Source organism: Colobus angolensis, unplaced genomic scaffold (assembly GCF_000951035.1).
Source record: "Colobus angolensis palliatus isolate OR3802 unplaced genomic scaffold, Cang.pa_1.0 Scaffold3, whole genome shotgun sequence".
Taxonomy (NCBI): domain Eukaryota; kingdom Metazoa; phylum Chordata; class Mammalia; order Primates; family Cercopithecidae; genus Colobus; species Colobus angolensis.
This window is the reverse complement of record NW_012116265.1, coordinates 4,902,105-4,928,132: the sequence shown is the minus strand read 5'-3', so window position 1 is coordinate 4,928,132 and position 26,028 is coordinate 4,902,105. Positions and strand designations below refer to the sequence as shown.

The 26,028-nt window shown below is 36.2% G+C and overlaps 1 protein-coding gene across 1 annotated transcript in view; it reads right to left on the bottom strand.

Annotated features, from left to right (window-relative positions):
• Nucleotides 1-26,028, bottom strand: part of EML5 (echinoderm microtubule associated protein like 5) — a 200,798-nt gene that overhangs the window by 90,764 nt on the left and 84,006 nt on the right. The window contains exons 10-15 of the mRNA XM_011949800.1: nt 19,436-19,692; nt 16,859-17,071; nt 9,656-9,823; nt 8,883-8,989; nt 7,953-8,071; nt 5,598-5,784 (exon numbers count right to left, since the gene is read on the bottom strand). Of these exons, the coding sequence (XP_011805190.1) occupies nt 5,598-5,784; nt 7,953-8,071; nt 8,883-8,989; nt 9,656-9,823; nt 16,859-17,071; nt 19,436-19,692 (1,051 nt within the window). The remainder of the gene's footprint in view (nt 1-5,597; nt 5,785-7,952; nt 8,072-8,882; nt 8,990-9,655; nt 9,824-16,858; nt 17,072-19,435; nt 19,693-26,028) is intronic.

The window sequence follows — 26,028 nt, the reverse complement described above, 5'->3', positions numbered from 1 at the left end:
TGCCATGTTGTCCAGGCTGGTCTTGAACTCCTCAGCTCCACCCACCTTGGCCTCCCAAAGTGCTGGGATTACAGGTGTAAGCCACCATGCCCAGCTAATTTTTGTATTTTTTGTAAAGATGGGGTTTCACTATGTGCCCAAGCTGGCCTTGAACTCCTGGGCTCAAGGGATCTGCTGCCTCAATTTTCGAAATTGCTAGGATTACAGGCATGAGCCACAGTGCCCAGCTTCCTTGACTCCTACTAGTGGGTTTCCTTCTCAATTTCCTCACCTGTTACTTAAATACAAACCTCTCCCAAGGTGGTCTTTAATTTTCCAGTCTTCTCATTCTTCATTTTTGCCCTGAGGTATCTCATTTCTACAGTTTCAGTGGTTAAACAATAAATACCTCCCCAAGTCCTTCTCTCGAACAGTTACTTTTCCTCTGAATTCAAGACCTACATTTTCAATTGTCTAGTGGACATCTCACCTGGAAATTATGATGATGACTAACATTCACTGAGAAGTGATTTATGTGCCAGAAACTGTTCCATAAGCACCTTACAAAGATTGACTCATGTACCAATCACAACAACTCTACAAGATAGGAACAGATAATATCCTTATTTTAAAGGATGAAGAAACGAAGGCAAAGAGGGGTTAGGTAATTTGCCAGTAGCTAGTAAGTGGAAAAGCTTGGATTTAAATATCATATTCCATGAGGTATAGCCAGTATTTAGTATAATATTGAGTATTATTAAAGTACACTTAGCGCATCTCACTCAGGGATGAAGGGGAGAATGGAGAGGTTGGGAGAGTTCTCAGATAGGCTTAGCCTAAGTCTTAAAAGGAGCAGAAATTAAAGTTGGAAGGTTAGAGTTCTTTGTAGATTCTGGATATTAGCCCTTTGTCAGACGAGTAGATTGCAAAAATTTTCTTCCATTCTGTAGGTTGCCTGTTCACTCTGATGGTAGTTTCTTTTGCTGTGCAGAAGCTCTTTAGTTTAATTAGATCCCATTTGTCAATTTTGGCTTTTGCTGCCGTTGCTTTTGGTGTTTTAGACATGAAGTCCTTGCCCATGCCTATGTCCTGAATGGTACTACCTAGATTTTCTTCTAGGGTTTTTATGGTATTAGGTCTAACATTTAAGTCTCTAATCCATCTTGAATTAATCTTCGTATAAGGAGTAAGGAAAGGATCCAGTTTCAGCTTTCTACTTATGGCTAGCCAATTTTCCCAGCACCATTTATTAAATAGGGAATCCTTTCCCCATTTCTTGTTTCTCTCAGGTTTATCAAAGATCAGACGGCTGTAGATGTGTGGTATTATTTCTGAGGACTCTGTTCTGTTCCATTGGTCTATAGCTCTGTTTTGGTACCAGTACCATGCTGTTTTGGTTACTGTAGCCTTGTAGTATAGTTTGAAGTCAGGTAGCGTGACGCCTCCAGCTTTGTCCTTTTGACTAACTCAAACAAATATACAAGAAAAAAACAAACAACCCCATCAAAAAGTGGGGAAAGGATATGAACAGACATTTCTCAAAAGAAGACATTCATACAGCCAACAGACACACGAAAAAATGCTCATCATCACTCACCATCAGAGAAATGCAAATCAAAACCACAATGAGATACCATCTCACACCAGTTAGAATGGCAATCATTAAAAAATCAGGAAACAACAGGTGTTGGAGAGGATGTGGAGAAATAGGAACACTTTTACACTGTTGGTGGGATTGTAAACTAGTTCAACCATTATGGAAAACAGTATGGCGATTCCTCAAGGATCTAGAACTAGATGTACCATATGACCCAGCCATCCCACTACTGGGTATATACCCAAAGGATTATAAATTATTCTACTACAAAGACACATGCACACGTATGTTTCTTGCGGCACTATTCACAATAGCAAAGACTTGGAATCAACCCAAATGTCCATCTGTGACAGACTGGATTAAGAAAATGTGGCACATATACACCATGGAATACTATGCAGCCATAAAAAAGGATGAGTTTGCGTCCTTTGTAGGGACATGGATGCAGCTGGAAACCATCATTCTTAGCAAACTATCACAAGAAGAGAAAACCAAACACCGCATGTTCTCACTCATAGGTGGGAACTGAGCAATGAGATGACTTGGACTCGGGAAGGGGAACATCACACACTGGGGCTTATCATGGGGAGGGGGGAGGGGGGAGGGATTGCATTGGGGAGTTATACCTGATATAAATGATGAATTGATGGGTGCTGATGAGTTGATGGGTGCAGCACACCAACATGGCACAAGTATACATATGTAACAAACCTGCATGTTATGCACATGTACCCTAGAACCTAAAGTATAATAAATAAATAAATAAATAAATAAAGTTGGAAGGTTGAATACAAGTGAAGAGAAAGAGTTTTCTAAGATGAAGGAACTAAGTAAAAGATGTGAAATAGCATTATACGTGTTGGACAAATTCTAAGGCAAGAAAATAGTTTACAAAGAGGCAAATGGTAAGAGATAAAAAGGGGAGTTGGAGAGTCAGACTTGGTTAAAAGCCTTTAATTGCATTGGGAGTCAACTTCCAACTCTGCATTGACGTTATGCCTTGAATTGCATTTAACCGAGTCTCACTCTCCAACCTCCCCTTTTCATCCCTTACCATTTAGAGCTTGTGGCTATTTAGACAGCTGTTTAGACAGCCTACAAGCTATCAATACTAATAAACATGGAAGAATTTTAAGACTTTTAGAAAGATTACTAGTGAATGGGGAAAATGGATAGAGGAAAAAACTTAAGCAGGAGACCAATGGTTATAGTAATGTTTCAGAAATTGTGAAGCACTGATTGTCAGTAGAGGTATGGAAAAATTAAAGATAAAAAGAATATTGAAGATAAAGAATAAATATATATTCAGGTGAAAGAATGGGTGCAACTTGAGGACTGACTAGCTTTAGGAGTGAAGAATAAGATTAACTTCCAGGCTTAGGCAACCAAGTTAATACAGTACTATGTTCCAAGAAGGAAACGTAAAAGGATGAACAGGTTTGGAAGGGAAGACTAATCCTATTTACCTCCGTTTTAGACATATTGAACCTGAGTTGCCCACAGGACATCTAAATCAGTGTATTTTTAGTGAATTATATATATACACACACACATATCCACACATACACATACACACACAGAGTAACTTGTCCAATTCTTGTACTACATTCTGAGCTCCCGATAGTGGCAGCCAGTCCGAGTTATCTTTGTGTTTCCCCCACAACATTTAATGCTTTTGAATAGGAAGCACTCAACAAGTATTTGCTGAATTAAACAAAATTTCTAAATTATAGTACAATTAGTCATGTTACTCGACTTTCCACGTAAGTTTCTTTCACATTCTTTCATTTCCACTTAAGATTACAGTTCCTGACAAGGGGTTATTCTTTGTATTTAATTCTCCAAAAGGCAAAACTCTCTAGATTTTTCATCTAAATTGCTTTTTTCAAAATTGTTTTATTTGGGAAAAGTGCTTCTTACAAAAGGGAAGCCGCAAAATACAGAGACCTCTGCAACAATTATTTGTTTTTTTTCTTAAAGTGAAAGAATGGGTGGGATCCAAGGAATCAAAGCAGTAGATGGACAAACTAGCAGCATCCCTGAGTTATTTCCAGGAAACAGAGCATCAAAACACAAAGGTTAAATTTCCAATCAAGGAATTCTTCCAACGACTTAACTTTATCTAGTCTCAATTCCCAAACCCTCCCCTTCGGTGGAAAAGTATGACTTATTACTGCAAACCCATTACTCCACTACAATAAACACCTTAGAACAGAGTTTTTAATCACATCTGTCTACCTGAAAACTCAGAAGTGGAATGAAGCAAATACCCACAAAAACAAACACAAAAACCTGACAAGAAAATGCCCCAAATGAGGACAAAGGTTTCTCAGAAAGTGCCTGTACTGGAAAGGCTAGATCATAAAACATTAAACACAACTGTGCATCCAAGACCCAGTTTGTGTTAATATATGGGATAACCAGGTAGTTTTAACCTCTACCTACCCTCCTGATTAGTTCCTCCACTAATGTCCATAATGCATTCTAAGATTTGAACACTGTGGATTATGTATAGTTCTTTAAATAATCTGGGCTTTTTTTTTTTTTTTTGCCCTACTTTTACCTTTTATAATACACTTAAAATGCTTTTTCCCAACTTCCCCTCTGCCAAGTAAACAACTCAGCTCAAATGTCATCATCTCTACGAGGGTTTCTTTGATTCTACTGGACACAATTAATCATTAGTTCTTCATTACATTGCTACAAGACTTTGTACATATTTCTACATTTAAAAACAGGGTGATTTTGCCTTCCAAGGGACATCTGGGCACTGTCAGGAGATATTTTGTGTTGCCACAACTCAGAGAAGTGGGTGTTACTGACACTAAGGGGTTGAGACCAGGGATGCTGCTAAATATCGTACAATGCATAGGTCAGCCTCCCACAACAAATAATTACCTGCCCCAAAACATCAATAGTGCTAAAGTATTGTCATAAATATAGATCAGAGAAGCTTCTCTGATCTATATTTAGGACACTGTATAACAACTCAGAATATGAGTTTCCACCATGGCAAGAAGTTGTCTTATTTATCTTTATATTCCTAGCACATTTCTTGCTACACAGAATGTGCTTGATGAATGTTTCTGAGTGAATGAAAGAAAGGAATAAGGAAAGGGAAAGGAAGGAGAGAAAGAGCAAGTAAAGAGAGGCACAAAGAAAGGAAGAAGAATGGGAGAAAGAAAAAAGGGAGGAGTTTTCTCTCCTTTCAGGAAAGCTATATAGGAGGCTGCAAGTTGAACCCCTTTTCCACATATCCTAGCTAAAAGGTATCTTTACACAGTGTTTAAAGCCAGACAGACTGAAGGCTTTAGGCTTTACTACCTATTAGCTGATTGATCTTAAGCAAATTATTTAATTTCTCCAAACCTGAACCTCGTCATTTGTAGACTGAAGGAAATCATTTTACTCTCACAAGGTTGAGGTGAGAATAAAATAAATATACATCAATAAACTAGTAAAATACTTACATATAGTAAGAATCTATAAACTTCATTTCTTCCCTTCCTTCTCTAAGAATATCCATATTGAGAGGTATCAGTTAAGATTTTCTCAGGGTTTTTTATTTCAATATTTGTGCTTTCTACTTTGGTAAACCTGAATAGATTATTATCCTGGTTGTAAAATAAAGAGACACAGTCCTTTGGTTTGTGACAGGACATTTGTTAAATTATTTACGGTTTTAGGTAACTCAACCTAAAGAAACCAGATTTCAAGTCTTTACGTTTTCTTTAATTTTACTCACTAATTTAAAAAATTAATATCATGACAGAAAAAAGAAGCCAGAGCTATGAGTTCCAAATTTAAATTAAAATAATTCAAATTAAAACAATAAAAACTTTAAGTAAAACTGTAGGAAAAAAGTTTGGGGTAAATTTTATTTATAATCTGAAAATAAAACCCATTCTAAAGAATTCTTTACTCTTCATTTCCTAGAACACAAAAGAGATATATGATTAATTTATTTAAACTCAAACAGAGGTGTAGCTTATCTGGCTCACTGTCAGTCTTTCAAACCTACCTGGCCTGTTGCCACGTAGTCTTTCAAAGGATGAATAGTTAGGCAGAGAATATCATCATCATGACCCAGATAAAAACGCTGTGTGTTCTGCTGTCGATTATAAATGACACCCACTGCTGCCACATGGTACACAATTTCACCAATTTGAGTATAAAACAGATTACTTCGACAGTCATAACCTCTGTAACTAATATAGAAAACAAATCATATGTAATTAATTTTGGTCTTTTATCTGATCAATACAGAACATACAGGGGAGAAGTAGGTACCCTTTGAGTGAATCATTCAATTTCCAGTTTTACAGGACACTAAACAATTTTTTTTTTTAAAGAGATGGGGTCTTGCTCTGTCACTCAGGCTGAAGTGCAGTGGTGTGATCACAGTTCCCTGCAACCTTGACCACCTAGGCTCAAAGGATCCTCCCACCTCAGCCCTCCAAGTAGCTGGGACTACTGCTGCGTGCCACTGTGCCTGGCTAATTTTTGTATTTTTTGTAGAGATGGGGTTTTGCCATGTTGTCCAGGCTGGTCTTGAACTCCTCAGCTCCACCCACCTTGGCCTCCCAAAGTGCTGGGATTACAGGTGTAAGCCACCATGCCCAGCCTGAACAATTAAAAAATACCACCACCTCTGATCCAATAAACTTTTATGAACTGCTCGGACTGCAAATAGCTAAATCTAAGGTATAATACTGAGTGAAAGAAACAAGGTAGAGAATAGTATGTATAGTATACTACTATTTACGTAAATATAATATTAAAATTGTATACTATAAAATAAAACAATTGCTTTTTATAAGCGAAAGGTATAGAAAAGAATATATATTTGTAATTGTTGTATAAGTATTTCTGAAACTAAGTAATAGTGACTATCTGCAGAGAGGGGAAATGATGGCTGGGAGGGCAGAGGTGGGAGAAAGATTTTCAAACTGTACCCTTTTATACACCTTAATATAACATATATTCCAAAAATAAGTTTAAACAACAATTTAAAAATATTATATTCATCCAAGACAAAGTAGCCAAATCTTAAATGATCAAAATAAGTCCATTTATAGCAACCTTGCTTTGCACTTCAAAGAAACCCAATTCATAAAATACAACTGCATAAAAACTACTGACCATTTTAACACTGGAGAAAAAATACTTTTACTTAATAAATCCTTTTTAAAATTCTTGATAAGTATTATCAGTCAGGTAAGAAAATGAATGCTGGCTGAAAGGTAGACAAGAGTCAGATTGGAAAATCTATTTCTGCCAGGCTGAAATGTGAGACCTGTCTTGACGGATGTTCTAAGAGAATTCAGAACCTGTATTTTGGTGAAATTAAAATATTTAGGCAAAAATGCTCATGCAAGAAGAAGTTACAATATCATTCCAAATTAGACATATTAAGGGGAGATGATTATCTCTTACATTTTACTTAATTGTTTAAAGAGGTCCATTTCCATCAATATGAAACTTTCATAAGATTTATTTTTTTATTTAATAAACACTTACATAGTGCTTATTATGTGCCACACAACATTGTAAATCACCACTAGCATTGCCTTATTCACTCCTTATCAGAACCTTGTAAGGTGGGTACTTGATACGATTCAGATACTTGTCCTGTCCAAATCTCATGTTGAAATGTGATCCCCAGTGTGGGATACTGGGAAGTGTCCTGCTGGGAAGTGTTTGGGTCATGGGGGCAGAACCCTCATGAATGGCTTTATGCCATCCCCTTGGTGATGAGTGAGTTATCATCTCCTGATTTGTTCAAACAAGATCTGATTGCTTAAAGAGTCCAGCAACCCCTTTCCCTTTCGATCCCTTTTTTCTTGCTCTCTCTCTCACTACGTAACATACCTGCTCCCCCTTTGCCTTCTACCATGAGTAAAAGCTTCTTGAGGCTTCACCAGAAACTGAGCAGAGGCTGCTGCCCTGCTTGTACAGCCTGCAGAACACTGAGCCAAATAAACCTCTTTTCTTTATAAATTATCCAGCTTCAGGTATTCCTTTATAGCAATGTGAAATGGACTAACAGTACTATTATCTCCATTTCACAGACACAAAAAAAGAAGCAGAGAGGTTAAGTGACTTGTTTAAAGTTACAAAGCAGACATGCCCAGTTGTTCCAACAGCGTCCTTTATAATTATTTTAAAAATCCAGATATTTTTAAAAATATCTTTCAATTTGGTTTTGTCTAATGTCTCCTTATGATTAGATTCAGGTGATATGTTTTCCCCATGGGCAATGCTGTATACTTTCAGATATGTCATTTCAGGGGATACAGTCAGTTCTATCATTAGAGATGTTAAGCTAGTAAGTGTGAACCAAAATTCAAACATATAAATGAAAGATGTTTTATACCCGTGAACAAAGTGTAATCGAATACTATTTCCCGGAGCCCGCTCTCTTCTTTTAGAAGTAGTACTTTTTTGTTTCTCTTTGCATTGTTCTTTAAGCTGAGGTAGATCTTCTTTGTAAACCTTTAAAAAATGTACATAAGTAGAAATATTCTTAGAATATATATTAATAAAGGTTTTCATATACTCTCAATATAACTTTCAGACATTGTCTGAAAACAACTTTTAATAATAGTCTTAAATGAAAAGGTAATTCATGAAATTTACTCCCTTGGAAAGAATAAGCAAATTCACATTTTCTTTTCTTTTTTTTTTTTTTTTGAGATGGAGTCTCGCTCTGTCGCCCAGGCTGGAGTGCAGTGGACGGATCTGCAAGCTCCGCCTCCCGGGTTTACGCCATTCTCCTGCCTCAGCCTCCTGAGTAGCTGGGACTACAGGCGCCCGCCACCTCGCCCGGCTAGTTTTTTGTATTTTTAGTAGAGACGAGGTTTCACCGTGTTAGCCAGGATGGTCTCGAACTCCTGACCTCGTGATCCACCCGTCTCGGCCTCCCAAAGTGCTGGGATTACAGGCTTGAGCCACCGCGCCCGGCCGCAAATTCACATTTTCTACATACCACACTGACAAACAGATATTTAGTGTTCCAGGAAATTTTTATACTTCACGAAAGAATACTGTTAAGGGAATAAATGTGAGTATACTATGACAAAATCCTATAGGCAAATAGAAGGCAAGCATACTTAATATACCAACCATTTAATGTAAAAAAATTTTACACAAGTGTACTCTTAACACTGACAGTGGGAAAACTAATATAATCATACATTGCTTGGGAAATTAAAGACACAAAAGATAACAACAGATGATTAACGGGGAGCAAGATAAAGAAGAAATTGGACTTTTCAGAGAAAAACTGTGTGATATGGAAAATTACCTGTCGATGGTAGGTGAGCTGTGTCTCTTGTTCAATTTCAGAATCCAGCTCTGGAACATCAGACAGATCTGAATCTGATTCATCACTATGAGAGTCAGCCAGACTTTCTGTAATATTTTAAAATGAAATGTTACTTGTTTAAAGAAGATTCATTTTCAAAACAGCACTGGAAAATTAATGATTAAGAGCTACATCAGTTGACATGGAGACAAGCCATAAAACAATCAAATGAAATTACCTATTCAAGTGACACAGATGTCAGTAAACTGTACTACAGATTATCTTCCTCTCCACTCACTGCAAACTCAATAGCTCCTTTAAATCCCTTCACTGGCTCCCCAATGACCGCTACATCAAATTTAAATGTCTGTGCAAATATAAGTGAATATAACCTATAATTAACATGAAAAATAGCTAAAAATACTATATGCAACAGATGAATTGACATTAGATAATTTTGGTCAATAAAAGCATTTACAAAATCTAGATACCCATCTCCCAGAGGATATATTCAATGTTTGTTTTGCTATTAATATAACTGTTTCTTCACTATTTGATAGATTAAAATGCAATCAAAATTACTTTGTGTTCCACACTCTATGACATCTAACTTTAAACATATAGAACTAATATTTTAACCTGAAATTTCTACTAATAACAAACTATACTGTTAGCTTATGAGGCTAGATTATATTTTAACATAAAATTGTTATTTGGGGGTTACTGAAGAATTATTTGACAGGGAAATTGCTTAGGTAATGTATACTACTCACCTTGGGGTGCTATGTGAAGAGCATCTTTCAGTTTTCTTTCAGGAATAAATTTCCACTGAAAGACAGAGTGATCTGCTCCACCAATAGAAATAACCCACTGATAATCATGTGACCATCTGACATTAGTTACGTGAGCTGAATGGCCAATATATTTTCTAAACTTGGCTCCTATAATAAAAATATATCTTTAAATTGATAAATGAATGCTAAACAAAATACCATTTCAAACAATTTTTTATACATGAACCACTGTATCATCCTTCTATTAACTGAATTATGAACAAATGGGAAATAAGCTGACTCAAAAATTGAACAAATGAATGAATCTGTATCAAGGAATGCAAATATCTCCCCTGCTGATTCACAAGGAACCACAAAGGCTGTGAGGCATTATCTTACCACTTTGAGAAAAACCTGGGAATCAACTGTTTTCATACTGAAACATTTGAATGTTTTGGCCTGAGACCTTTGGGCTTAAGTGAAATTCAAAGAACTAATCAACTCAACCTTACCCCCATTATTCTCAACCCAAGCAGCTAGAGGATCCTTTTAAGACTTAAGTCATCAACAAAATAATAGCAAACTGAATTCAGCAAGGCAAACTGAATTCAGCAACATATAAAAAGGATTAAACAACATAATCAGATGAGATTTATGCCAGGAATGCAAGTTTGGTTCAACATTAAAAAGCCAATCAAATGTAATACATCATATTAATCGAAGTCAAATATGCCCAGTTGTTCCAACAATGTCCTTTAAAATCATTTTAAAAATCCAGATATTTTAAAAAATATCTTTCAATTTGGGTTTTGTCTAACACCTCCTCATGATTAGATTCAGGTGATGTGTTTTGGGTATGGGCAATGTTACATCCTTTTGGATATGTCATTTCAGGGGATACGGTCAGTTCTATCATTAGAGATGTTAAGCTGTATCATTTGGCTAAGGTGGTATACACCCAATTTCTCCAATAATAAAGGAATCATTTAACTTTGTGGTTCATTTTCTTAAAAATCTCTGTGGCAACGTCTTAAAAATCTCTGTGGCAATGGGGATATATTTTATTTATTTATTTATTTATTTATGACAGAGACAGAGTTTTGCTATGTTGCCCAGGCTGGTCTCCAGTTCCTGGGCTCAAGCAATCCTCCTGCCTTAGCTTCCCAAAGTGTCGGGATTACAGGCATGAGCCACTACATCCTACAGGAATATACTTTTAGAATATATTCTCTATCTCCTCCTCCTGGTATGTGGCATTATATACATATTCTTGTTAAAGTACACAGGATACAATGATGGTTAGCTTCATTTTGATATTGTTTTGAACATTTTATATTAAGTTATAGAAGACTTGTATATCAGGATGCCAAAGCCTCATCAAAAAAATTCTGGAGAAAAACTTTCATCTTGGTCATTAAGATAACTATCAAAATTAACACATAAAATGGAATCAAAACTCATCTAAAGTTATAATTTACTCCTGCTTAATAGTAATACTGTTATTTTAGAAATAAATTTTTTATGTAGTTTAACATCAGTCACTAATTTAACTTCCCATATTTCAACCCAGCAAATCCTATAAGGTCAGGGTTCTTATATAGGAATGCATTACTTGCCTATCGAGAGAGCTTTGACTACTACTACTACCTTTGATGCAACCCTCAAGCACTCTTAGACATCAGAGAGTCTTAAAAGTTAAAGCAAGAAATTCAAACAAATAAAATTCCAAGTTCTAAGATCTACTAATTTGTTATGTCAGGGAAAATTAAAGAGTTAAAGCATCTACTCTGACTACACTGAGTCATAGAGAGAGGTACAAATAATCCTGTAAGTCTCTTCCCAACTTTTCTTTGAGACTTTTCAAAGACCCTCTTGGATAAACCAAGGCAACTAAACAAGAAAGTTGTAAAATAAGTCTAAGGGAAACCAGTTATTTTTAGTCAATGGGACTGTATTAATAATTTTTAATAACCAGTTTAATTTTTAATAATTTGTTCTGATAAATGAGTATCTTAAAAGTGAACCTAGATATCACATCTTTCATGAAGTGACCTTGACTCACCAAGACCAAGTTACATGCTTCCAGAATTCTCTGTGATTACTCCTTGTGATTATACTTATATAACACTGAAATGTAATAGACTATTTACTTGTTCACTCCTCCATTAAAACTATAAGCTCTTTGAAGAGAGTGGTGGTGTCTTGTTTAATATATATCCCTGGTGCCTGGTATATAGCAAACACTCATTAGATATTTGAAGAAAGAGAAAAAGAACAGAAAAGGAAAGATTACATTTCCTTTTGCTCTGCTTGGACATTTGGGTTGGAATGCTAGACTGTAATGGAGGAAAGAGTAGTGAAGGAAACTGAGGGCATGAACATGATTCCAACCCCTATAATGCAAAGAAGAGGGCAAAAGTTTGATGTAGCTTAAAGAATATCAGAATTGAAATCAAAAGACTAGTGCTTGAGCATCAGTTTGACCATTTAATAGCACAGACGTGTGAGCATTCCACCAAACCTCTTTTGGACTCCATTTCCGCATTTTAAAATGTAAATTGGATTATATGCTCACAAGGTGACTTTTGATTATGACAACTATGATGAAAAATGATTCAGTAATAAGAATAGTTAAGGCCTAAACAGTATATCACCAATTAGGATGAATATCTCAGAGAAAAAATTTATCAAGACAAGCTATAATGATCATAGAAGCTTCCTAATTTAGAAGATGAAAATTCTTGGTAAGGATAAAGAAATATAGTAAAATATTTGTGTTTCAATGACTCCATTTCTTTCCTAATGTGTTTTAATGTGTATTTTCACACAAGGGTAATATGAACTAAATATTTTCAATATATTGTAGCAATATGACAAAAGACTTTTTCCATTTAACTATGTTTTAATGACATTAAACTTCTAGATATGGGAATATATAAATATATGAAAATATCTTCCTGACCCTAGTAAAAGCAACAATTTCTTAATATACAAAACTACACTACCTATAAGAAAAGAAAGAGAAATAGACTTAACTACACTGAAATTAAGAACTGGCCAAGAAAACACATCATTAAGAAAACAAAAAGGCAAGTCACAAACTGGGAAAAGATATTTGCAAACTATAAAAATTACAAAGCATTTGTATTATAAGAGTATATAAAGTAATTCTTACAGATCAATAAAAGAAATAACCCAATAGAAACACAGGAAAGAGATATGAACCCATGTTTCACAGAGAAGAAAACACAGAAGACCAAAACATATTTTAAAAGATGGTTAACCTCATTTGTAGTCAGACAAATGGAAATTAAGACCTCAATGTGACATCATTTACACAAACTGGATTTGCAAAAGTTAGAAAGCATAGCAATATCAAGTGCTGAATCAACACGCTTTGTAAAATTGTATAACCACTTTGGAAAATAATTTGGTATTTTCTTATAACATTCACATTCTCCATGACCCAGAAATTTCACTACTTTAAGAAACCTGCATTTAATATCAAAAGATGGAAAATGACCCAAATGTCCAATGACAGGTGAATAAATGCATAAATTGCAGCATAAACTTACAACGCAATATTTTGCAGCAGTGAAAAAAAGGCATTAAAGCTATATGCAACAAATGGAAAACAGCACTGAATAAGTCCCTGTTATAAATTTTGTTGTTGTTGTTAGATATTTGGTTTTTTCTATGAATTTCCTGGAATCTAAATGATATTTTCTCCAAATATAAATTTTCATTTGCCAACAAGAAGTACAGAGAGGGTCTTGGCCATTATTAACAGTGATGGAGGTGATGCCCTCGCCCTGCCCTCACCTTTCCATTCTCCCTGACCCTGATCTGCTCACCATCCACCACAGCCCCTATGCTGCTGCCTAGAAAGAGTCCTGGATTCTTTCAGAGATTATGGTCAGGAGCAGGTGAAACTAGAGAAAAAGAGGATGATAATGAAGAAAAAAATATGAAGGGGGTGGAATGCTTTGGGCTGAAATTAGAGTGCAGTAAATGTAGGGTATATGTGGTTCATATGATCATTCTCTCTTTGCACTAAATTCACATATCTTTTTGTTTCAATTACAATGATTCTGTAACATAAACTACTTCTATTATTTAAAATCCACATTTTGTAAATGCTGCACTTCTAAGAAGTCACCTAATGAATATTACCTGAGTGGATATATAAAATATATAAAATACATTAATACATCAGCTACATTTTTCTAACCTTAACTTGGACTAGCAATGCAACTAAATAATTACTCTAAAAGAAAGAGAATATTTCTAGTAATACTGCTAACTTCAAGGTATGTAATTATATGAATTCAAAACATACATAATCTTTTTTGGCCCAAGTGGTCTGCAAAACATAAAATCTTAAAATACTTATATTAATATTATAAAAATGCAGTAGTCATATTCGGTCTTTCCCACTTACCTAGCTACAATCTCAAGCTGATTCACAAGTGCCTAGAAATAAAAATCATCCTTACTAGAAAATAAATTACCAACAAAAAATCTAACAAAAGGGAAACAAAAAAGAGGAGCAATTTATACTGATATCCTTGAAGGAGTGAATAATCTCTTAAAACAAGACTAATTTTCTTAGGCTTTGGTAAAATATTCACACAGCAGTTCAAAGAACTACTACACATTTTATAAGTGAAATAAAATTACTGTGCAATAATACCAACTTCTCTCTTGCAAATGACGAAAACAATCAATAAATCCTATTCACATGACTAAGAAAACTCAGAAGATTAAAGCATTTTTGTTTTTGCGTAGAGGGCAGTATGTGAAACAATTAAGTAGGAGCAACATCTAAGAGTAAGATCATCATGACTCTTACTGAATCTCACACTTTATAAGCAAGCAAGTACCATCTTAAAATTTGTTGTGCCTGGTGACTCTCATGTCCTGGCTATGTGGTGGGACTCAGAAATAGGGTACTTTGTTGTTAGAGATTTAACCAGCCTTTTGATATGGTTTAGCTCTGTGTCCCACCCAAATCTCATCTCGAATTGTAATCCCCATGTGTTGAAGGAGGAACCTGGTGGGAGGTGACTGAATCATGGCGGCAGCTCCCCCATGCTGTTCTCGTGACAGTGAGTGAGTTCTCATGAGATCTGATGGTTTAAAAGTGTTCAGCAGTTCCCCCATTGTTGCTACTCTCTCGCCTACTGCCATGTAAGACGTGCCTTGCTTCCCCTTCACCTTCTGCCATGACTGTACGTTTCCTGAGGCCTCCCAAGCCATGAGGAACCATGAGTCAATTAAACCTCATTTCTTAAAAAATAAATTACCCAGTCTCAGGAAGTTCTTTATAGCAGTGTGAAAACAGACTAACACACCTTTATTAACATACTTAGTGAAATATCTTCACATGCACCTAGGAAGCTGACATCTCACAGGCAGGAATCAACAACATGGCAAACTGGCAATATCTTAAACTCATCACTTTACCTTAGAGGCACAACAGAAACACCAGCCTGGGCTTCTGGAAAAATTAAGCCCTCAAGTTTGACATCAGTAGATTATATATTTTAATCGAACTACTTTAGCTGTTTCCAAAAATCACCTTTACTAAGCTACATTTTTAATGTTTGCCCAACGGCTTGTATCAACAAGCCAGGTGAAAAATCACTACTGTATCTGCTATAGGTGGTGATGCTCTAGGAATACACATTCACTACATCTAATATAAAGTCCCATACCTCAGGAAAGTTCCTCAAAAATTTTCCAAAGAAACTTTGATTTGCTAGAGAAGTAAGTATGCTTTTTTTAAAAAAATGTAGAATGAAAACTATTTGTGCCCTGCTTTATTTTTGGTTTCCACGAAGCTCAGAATTAAATTTGATGTTTGACTACTGTCATTTTCTTTATCTAGTTTGAATATGGTACTTCTATTTATATTTCCCCTGATACTGATTCTCTATTTGTATAGTTACTTGAGTACTTATGGACTTGTTATGAGCTGACTCAAATACTTTATGAAATAGGCATAGAATACATAAATGATACCTAATAGAGCATTTTATTTAATTATCCCAGGTTGATGAACAGAATGATTTGTATCATTTTAGAGGAGATCCAAGAAAAAGAGGTGATAATATAAAACATGTAGAAAATAACCAAATGATAAGACCCTGTATTAGTCGATTTTCAAACTGCTATAAAGAACTGCCCAAGACTGAGTAATTTATCAAGGAAAGAGATTTAATTGACTCGCAGTTCAGCATGGCTGGGGAGGCCTCAGGAAACTTACAACAATCATGGTAGAAGGCGAAGTGGAAGCAAGGCAACTTCTTCACAGGGTGGCATGAAGGAGAAGTGCGTGAGATCACAGGAAAAACTACCATTTATAAAACCATCAGATCTCGTGAGAATTCATTCACTATCACAACAGCAGCATAGGGGAAACTGCCCCCATAATCCAATCACTTCCCACCAGGTTCCTCCCTTAACACCCAGAGATTACAATTCAAAATGAGATTTGGCTGGGGACACAAAGCTAAACCACATCAGACCCTGCTCACGCCTGTAATCATAGTACCTTGGGAGGCTGACGCAGGGAGATCACCTGAGGTGAGGACTTTAAGACACAGCCTGGCCAACACGGTGAAACCCTGTCTCTACTTAAAATACAAAAATTAGCTGGGTGTGGTGGTGCATGCCTGTCATCCCAGTTACCTGGGAGGCTGAGGCAGCAGGGTTGATGGAACACAGGAGGTGGAGGCTGAAGTGAGCAGAGATCGCCACTGCACTCCAGCCTGGGTAACAGACAGAGCGAGACCCTGTCTCAAAAAAAAATATATATATATATATATATATACACACACAACCATCATTGTATAGTCTGACTCTATGAAGGAATTCAGGAAGTGAAAAGAAAAATGTTTCTTTGAAAAGAAAGATATTCATAACAACATATGAATTCATAAAGAATATATGCATTCATAAAGAACATATGCATTCATAACATATGAATTCAAAAAGAATTTTCTAATAAAACTTCATGACCAAAATAAATGTAGCATATGACAATAATTTTTGAATTAGCAAAATTAAACCCTTTACCAATCTGTGTAAATTTTAAAAATGTGAAATCCTTTAATTTATCTCAAGACTAATTTTCTGCAAGAACATAAAAGTCTTCTGTGAGAGAGAGTTTACTTAACAATATTTTGAAAGAAAAGGTACCTTTTCTTAAACATGGATATCGGAATAATTTTATAATTCCATAGTCATCAGCTGTAACTAAAACTTGGCCAATATAATTTCCATCTACTGAATTTATATCGTTGATATCTGAATACTTGGGCCAAATTCCATTTACTTCAAGGCCTGAAACACATGTCCATGAAGCCCAATGAACACCTTTTATTTCTTCTGTACTTGTCACTTCTTTTCCCCCTAAAAATAAATCAGAGTCTTAATTTAAGAAGTTATTTCATTTGATTTTCTCAAGCCCAAACTGTACTGAGAACATAGTAAATTCCAAAATTTAATGAATCGTCTCACCCCACTTAGAGGAAAATACATAAATAGGTAGGTAAGTTGGGGTTAAAAGAAAACTAAATGTAATAAATTTATAAAAAACTACTACAAAAATTATACTGATTCAGAGACACACGTTGCCTTGAATGTTTAGCTTAGCAGGTTCCCTTATGTGGAGAAGAAAACTGAATCCTATTTAAAAAATGATACAGATTAGTCACAACAGGGTAAGTTATTAAAAAAAAGGTAAAAGCTATGAGAAAGTGGCATATCAAGTATTAAAAAAGAAGCCTAAGATACATAGTTGAGAAAAAAAGAGAGAACTGGAAAAGACCAAGAAGAAAGGATGAGCGTAGGATAATATATTTACATTAGGTAGACTGTTAATGAAAAACTTTTGGGGAGATGCATTCATTGAATTATGCAGCTTATTTTATGTAATAGGTTCTTGGAAGATAGTGACTAATTCCCTAAGCATCACAACAAATAAAGTACTATGTGGTGGCCGGGTGCAGTGGCTCACACCTGTAATCCCAGCACTTTGGGAGGCTGAGACAGGCAGATCACTGTCAGGAGTTCAAGACCAGCCTGGCCAATATGGTGAAACCCCATCTCTACTAAAAATACAAAAACTAGATGGGCATGGTGGCGGGCACCTGTAATATCAGCTACTCAGGTGGCTGAGGCAGGAGAATCACTTGAACCCTGGAGGCAGATGCTGTAGTGAGCTGAGAACATGCCACTACACTCCAACCTGGGCAACAGAGCGAAACTCTGTCTCAAAAAAAAAATTACTAAGAGGTAATATTTCGATGATTCTGCTTTTATCTCATTCATTCACGCACTCACTCACTTGCTAATTTATTTACTTATTTGTTTAGTTAGAGCCATGATCTTGCTCTTTCACCCAGGCTGGAGTTCACTGGCATGATCTTGGCTCCCTGCAGCCTTGAACTCCCAGCTGAAATGATCCTCCCACTGCAAGTGCATGCCACCACACCCTGCTCTTTTTTTTTTCTTTTTGGTAGAGATGTGGTCTCACCATGTTCCCTGACTGTTCTCAAACTCCTGGGCTCTAGAGATCCTCCCGCCTCGGCCTCCCAAAGTGCTAGGATTACAAGCATGAGTCACTGCACATAGCCTATTCCTCTCTTTTAAAATTTTTGGTTGAAATTCTGTTTTTCAAAGTTAGTTTGTTAGTTATTAATATTTGCAAAGTTTATTTGTTTATTTTTTTGAGACAGCCTCTTGATCTGTTGCCTAGCTGGAGTGCAATAGCAACATAACGGCTCACTGCAGCCTCATCCTCCCAAGCTCAAATGACCCTCCCGTCCCGACCTCCCAAAATAGCTGGGACTACAAGTGCATACCACCACACCCAGATAATTTTTGTATTTTTAGTAAAGGTGGGGTTTTGCCATGTTACCCAGGCTGGTCTCAAACTCCTGGGCTCAAGCTATCAGTCCACTGTGGCCTCCCAAAGTGCTGGGATTACAGGCGTGAGCCACCATGCCCAGCCTGCAAAGTTTATTTGAGATAAACACAAAAAACAAATAATTTATTGGTAACACATTTCCAGTAATTATATTCACTTAATTAGTTCCACCCACAAAAATGGCATTTTGACTCTCTAAGATATAGTGGTACTTTACCATACAGTATGATCATGCTATGGAATTCAATAAAAAGAGAATCTGTTTTAGATCCTCCAGCCAAAGGAGTTTTAATTAAGAACCAAAGGATTTAGAGTAGTAGTTGCCAAGGACTGGGAGAGGTAGAGGTCGGTGGGGGCCAGGTGGGAGTGGATATAAGGAGAAGTAAGTTTCAGTTATACAGGATGAATAAATTCAAAAGATCTAATACACAGTTTGTTGACTATGGTTAATAATGCTGTTACTGTATGATGTATCTGAAATTTGCTAAGAGAGTGGAACTTAAATGTTCTCAACACACACACACAGATGGTAACTATGTGAAGTGACCGATACATCATTTAGCTTGATTGAGGAAATTGTTTCACAATGTATATATCAAAACTTTACATTGTACATTATCAATATATACAATTTTTAATGTCAATTATACCTCAATGAAGTTGGAAAAAAACCAAAAGGATTTCAATATAATAAGGCAGACTTACAGAAAAGTCTACAATGCCTGAAATATCAGCTCAGATCTTATTTGATTTCCTATGTCAAATGTAACTTAAAATCTGCTTCTAGTAAAACTCTAAAATATTGTATAGGCACTACAAATCTGTAATTTGCTAGAAATTGTTACCTGGCATTCTATAAAAAAGTCTTTTCCCATTTCCATCATTTGTCTGCAAATATCTACTGTCTGAAGACCAGTCCAGATGAGTGATGAAACTAAGGGATCCCAAACACTCGCCAACTTTTTTATAACGCTGAGCAACTCCATAAATATCAACTGAGCTGTCATTGCATCCAACAGCAAGGTAAGTTCCATCTGGTGAATATTTTAATTCATGAATTGCCTCCTTCCTATCTTTAATATGTACAACTTCCGTCATATCTCTGTTAAAAAGAAAAAATGAGACTACATGAACAGAAGTCACAACAGAATTAATTCCGTTTCAAACATGTCTAAAATGACTATGAAGCCATATCCAGTGTTTATAAAAATAAACATAAATAACACAAGTAGTATCAATTCAGGAACAATACATTGCTGAACAGAAATACATGGAAACAATATATGCCAAATGTTCGGGAAAATGCCGAATTTCAGTTTCTAAATTACTTTAAGTACTTTAGAGATCCATACTAAATTTCTAGAGTTAACAAAGAATAAAGGAAATAAAGTAACAAATTTTTACGGTAAAAGAAGTTCTTTGTAAATATGGAGTTTGTGAAAAATGTTTAATTTAAACACTATAATTTTCAAACAATTTTTTTTGTAAGGAGCTAAATGTGCAAAATTACATTCAAGAAATAATAAAGGATGAATTCATCTATATTACTTCAGTAATACTATTTTATTTTATTTTATTTATTTTATTTTATTTTATTGAGGCAGAGTCTGGGTCTGTTGCTCAGGCTGGAGTCCAGTGGCATGATCTTGGCTCACTGCAACCTCCACCTCCCAGGTTCAAGCGATTCTCACCTCGTGCCTCAGCCTCCCGAATAGCTGGGATTACAGGTGCACACCACTGTACCTGGCTAATTTTTTTGACCTTTTAAAATAGAACACACATTCCTCCCTTAGGGACCATGTTGAGCAGTGAAGTGGAACTTTTTTTCAATGATGACTTCTTATGGAGTATCCAAAATAATACAGATATTAGTAACAGCCAAAAAATAGTAAAAAATATGGTGTTTGGAAACACCACTGAGTTTCCAAAGTTGGGGAGTTTGTGGGCAGGAGGAGGAGAAGCAGAGGCAGGGAAAAAAGGTAGGAGGAAGTAAAAATTCTTATTTCCAATCAGTGTCAGAGACTTTTCTCCAGATAAATTTTGCCTTCATCAACTTCTGACTGTTACATGTGCAAGAATTAATCTTCAGTTGTATTTGAGTCACTATACAGCTGTGGGCCTGTTAATTATAGCACTTAGTGATTACCCTAATCAAAGTAGTGTTAGAAACAGAAATAGAAAAATGAGCCCCAAGATAAATCCAAGATTGCATTCTTTGAACCTTCTGTACTCTTTTTTAAAGTTTCTCTGGTTAACATCACTTTTGCCTCTGCAACTTGCAGGGTACTCTTCCTATGCATAGACTCATACAGCTGCCTATGCATCCCCCAAAATAATAAGCTGTTTATGACAAACCCACAGCCAATATCATACCGAATATGCAAAAGCTAGAAACATTCCCCTTGAAAACTGGCACAAGACAAGGATGTCCTCTCTTCATCACTCCTATTCAACACAGTATTGAAGTTCTGGCCAGGGAAATGAGACAAGAAAAAGAAATAAAGTGTATTCAAATAGGGAGAGAGGAATTCAGATTGTCTCTGTTTGCAGATGATCCTGTATCTAGAAAACTCCATCGTCTCAGCCCAAAAGCTTCTAAAGCTGATAAGCAATTCCAGCAAAGTCTCAGGATATAAAATCAATGTGTAAAAGTCACAAGCATTCCTATAGCAAGCCATTGTGAATAAGATGGCTCTTTTTTTTTTTTTTTTTGAGACAGAGTCTCACTCTTTCACCCAGGCTGGAGTGCAGTGGTGTGATCTCGGCTCACTGCAAGCTCCGCCTCCCGGGTTTACGCCATTCTCCTGCCTCAGCCTCCCGAGTAGCTGGGGCTACCTCGCCCGGCTAGTTTTTTGTATTTTTTTTAGTAAAGACGAGGTTTCACCGTATTAGCCAGGATGGTCTCGATCTCCTGACCTCGTGATCCACCCGTCTCGGCCTCCCAAAGTGCTGGGATTACAGGCTTGAGCCACCGCGCCCGGCCGTACAAGCATTCCTATACACCAACAACAGGCAAGCAGAGAGCCAAATTATGAATGAACTCCCATTCACAATTGCTACAAAGAGAATAAAATACCTAGGAATACAGCTAATAAGGGAAGTAAAAGGCATCTTTAGGAGAACTACAAACCACTGCACAAGGAAATAAAAAAGAACACAAATGAAAATATTCCATGCTCCTGGATAAGAATGAGTATCATGAAAATTGCCATACTGCCCAAAGTAATTTATAGATTCAATGCTATTCCCATTAAACTACTACTGATATTCTTCAAAGAATTAGAAAAAAACTACTTAAGAAATCATACGGAACCAAAATAGAGCCCATACAGCTAAGTCAATCCTAAGCAAAAAGAACAAGGCAGGAAGCATCATGCTACTGGACCTCAAACTGTATTACAATGTTACAGTAACCAAAGCAGCATGATACTGGTATAAAAACAGATGCATAAACCAATGGAACAGAATAGAGAATTCAGAAATAAGACCACACATCTACAACCATCTGATCTTCAGCAAACCTGACAAAAACAAGCAATGGAGAAAGGATTTCCTATTCAATAAATGGTGGTGGGAAAACTGGTTAGCCATATGCAGAAAACTGAAACTGGACCCCTTCCTTACACCTTATACAAAAATTAACTCAAGAAGGATTAAAGACTTAAATGTAAAACACAAAATTATAAAAACCCTAGAAGAAAATTTAGGCAATACCACTCAGTTCATAGGCATTGGCAAAGATTTCATGATGAAATCGTTAAAAGCAACTGCAACAAAAGCAAAAATTGACAAATGGGATCTAATTAAACTAAAGAGCTTCTGCGCAATAAAAGAAACTATCATCAGGGCAAAGAAGCAACCTACAGAGTGGGAAAAAATTTTTGCAATCTATCCATCTGACAAAAGTCTAATATCCAGAGTCAACAAGGAACTTAAGCAAATTTACAAGAAAAAAACAAACAACCCCATTAAAAAGTGGGGAAAGGATATGAGCAGACACTTCTCAAAAGAAGACATTTATGTGGCCAAGAAACATATGTAAAAAAGCTCAACATCACTGATCATTAGAAAAATGCAAATCAAAACCACATTGAGATACCATCTCATGTCAGTCAGAATGACAATTATTAAAAAGTCAAGAAACAACAGATGCTGGTGAGGATGAAGAGAAACAGGAATGCTTTTACACTGTTGGCGGGAATGTGAATTAGTTCAACCATTGTGGAAGATGGTGTGGCAATTCCTCAAAGATCCAGAACCAGAAATACCATTTGTCCTAGCAATCCCATTACTGGGTATATACACAAAGAAATATAAATCATTCTATTACAAAGATGCATGCATGTGTATGTTCATTGCAGCACTATTCACAATAACAAAGACATGGAATCAACCCAAATGCCCATCAATGATAGACCGGATAAAGAAAAAGTGGTACATGTATACCTTGGAATACTATGCAGCCATTAAAAGGAAAGAAATCATGTCCTTTGCAGGGACATGGATGGAGCAAGAAGCCATTATCCTCAGCAAACTAATGCAGGAACAGAAAAGCAAACACCGCATATTCTCACTTATAAGTGGGAGCTGAACAATGAGAACATATGGACACAGGGAGAGGAACAACACACACTGAGGCCTTTCAGGGTGTGGGGTGGGGGAGGGGGAGCATTAGGAAAAATAGGTAATGCATATTGAGCTCAAACCATTTATGCCTGGTGCTCCATTACTGGAACGCCAAGCTTGTGGGAATTATTTATATCTTACAGCTTAAGGTCATTGCCAAAGTCTGATTTTTCAAAAAAAAAAAAAAATTTGCAACCTCTGGTATAAATGGGTTAACACCTAGGTGATGCAGCAGACCACCATGGCATATGTTTACCTACGTAACAAACCTGCACATCCTACACATGTACCTTGTAACTTAAAATAAAAATTAAAATAAAAAATATGTTCATAAGAGCTAAGAAAACATGGTGAGAGATTATAGAATCTGTGTGTAACACAGCAATAAGAAAAGACATATTTGAAGAAGGAGGGAAAGACAGTTTTACATTACTCATGTCACCCCTTCCCTCAAGCCAACCTAAGTGTCCATCAATGTATGAATGAATAAAGAAATAGATATACTATTCATTCTTAAAAAGGAAGAAAATCAGCTGGGCACAGTGGCTCACGCCTATAATCCCAGCACTTTCAGAAGCTGAGGCGGGAGGACTGCTTAAGGCCAGCAGTTTGAGACAAGCCTGGGCAACATAGTGAGGCCCGGGCTCTACAAAAATTTTAAAAAATAATTTCAGAAAAGGAAGAAAATCCTGTCATTTGCTACAACATGGATGAACCTGGTGTACATTATGCTTAGTGAAATAAACCAGGCAGAGAAAGAGAGATACTGCATGATCTTGCTTACATGTGGAATCTAAAAAAGTCAAACATAGCAGAGAGTAGATTGGTGGTTAACAGGGATTAGGAGTACAGGTGGGAAATGGGGAGATGTTGGTTAAAAAGTACAAAGTTTCAGTTAGAACGAGTGAATAAGTTCTGAAGATATACTGTATGGCACGGTGATCAGAGTTAATAATAATGTAGAATATACTTGAAAATTGCTAAGACACATCTTAAATGTTCGCACCCTTTAAGTGGTTAAGTATGTGAGGTGATAGATATATTAACTAGCTTGATGTAATCATTTCACAAAGTATAACCAAAATCTCATGTTGTATTTTGTAAATATACATAGTTTTTGTTAATTATGCCTTAATGAAGCTGGGGGTACACAAAAATAAATTTTTAAAAAGGCAGACTGGTTACAAAATAATTTTAAAATTGTTGTTTTTATTATGAAGAAAAGATAAGTTTTAAGAAGATATTGTGGCTTTACCCTGGCACACCATCTTACATACTAATTTAAGAATCATGAACAATGAGATCACTTGGACTTGGGAAGGGGAACATCACACACTGGGGCCTATCATGGGGAGGGGGGAGGGGGGAAGGATTGCATTGGGGAGTTATACATGATATAAATGATGAATTGATGGGTGCTGACGAGTTGATGGGTGCAGCACACCAACATGGCACAAGTATACATATGTAACAAACCTGCACGTTATGCACATGTACCCTAGAACTTAAAGTATAATTAAAAAAAAAAATCATGATGTGAGATTCTAATTCATTCTATTTTCTTCCAACTCTAACATAAACCCCACTCCTGGTGCAGGTACTTTAATATGTTATGAGCCGGGCACGGTAGCTCACGCCTGTAATCCCAGCACTCTGGGAGGCTGAGGCAGGCGGATCACAAGGTCAGGAGATCAAGACCATCCTGGACAACATGGTGAAACCCCATCTCTACTAAAAATCCAAAAAAAAAAAAATAGCTGGGCGTGGCGGCGCACACCTATAGTCCCATCTACTCGGTAGCCTGAGGCAGGAGAATCTCTTGAACCTGGGAGGCAGAGGTTGCAGTGAGCCGAGATTGCACCACTGTACTCCAGCCTTGTAATAGAGCAAGACTCTAGCTCAAAAAAAAAAAAAAAAAAAAGAGTTATGTTTAGTAATGAATCCTGCTTTACCATATGGAGAATACAAAGCAAATCAAGAAGAAATAGTAACCAGGTAAATTCAGATGGATTAAGAAGACCATTTTGTGAGTTAGAATTTTGTGGTTCACCTTTAAAGGGATTTAATAATCAGAATAACCCTTCCAATACTATTAGCAAGTTGGATTCAGGTGCTAAAATACAGCCTTATTAGGAATAAATACTTTTTCAGCCAGTCTACTGCATTCAATAACTGAAAGAGCAAGTAAATGTATAACTAAAAAAAAATCACTACTTTTGAATGCATACCAGCTATACGATAGGAATTCTTAAGTGTTTTACATGCATCTTAAATTCTTGTAAAACCTCTATAAGTGAGCACTCCAATTCCAGCACTTCCAATACTTTCAGTTCTTATAGACAAGAAAAAATGAAGCTGATCATGAATATTAATTATTATTCATAAGTAATGACCAGGTGTTTCTAATATTTCTAACCTGCAAAACTAAAGAGCAGCCTCCAAAGAAATTAAACAACCAATAAGAAAAAGAACAGATGTTTAATCTTAGATGAGGATAGTTACAGAGATTCTAGAATCAATGATCAAATCAGTGCCCAAATTATAATAGTATGGATAGCCCAACAGGGAGGTTTCACAGTCTTTCATCTCTGTTTAAGAAGCTGTTTCAGCATGACAAAATAAAGTAATATGACATATTTATAGAGCTCTGGGGAAAAAGCTTTAATTTATATTCAAATGTTATATTCATATTTTTTTTAAATATGAGGTACCTAGAGTAGTCAAATTACGTCTTTCATAGAGACCCAGAAAGTAGAACAATGGCTGTCAGGGGCTTAGGAGACAGAAGAATGGGAATTATTATTTTTTAATT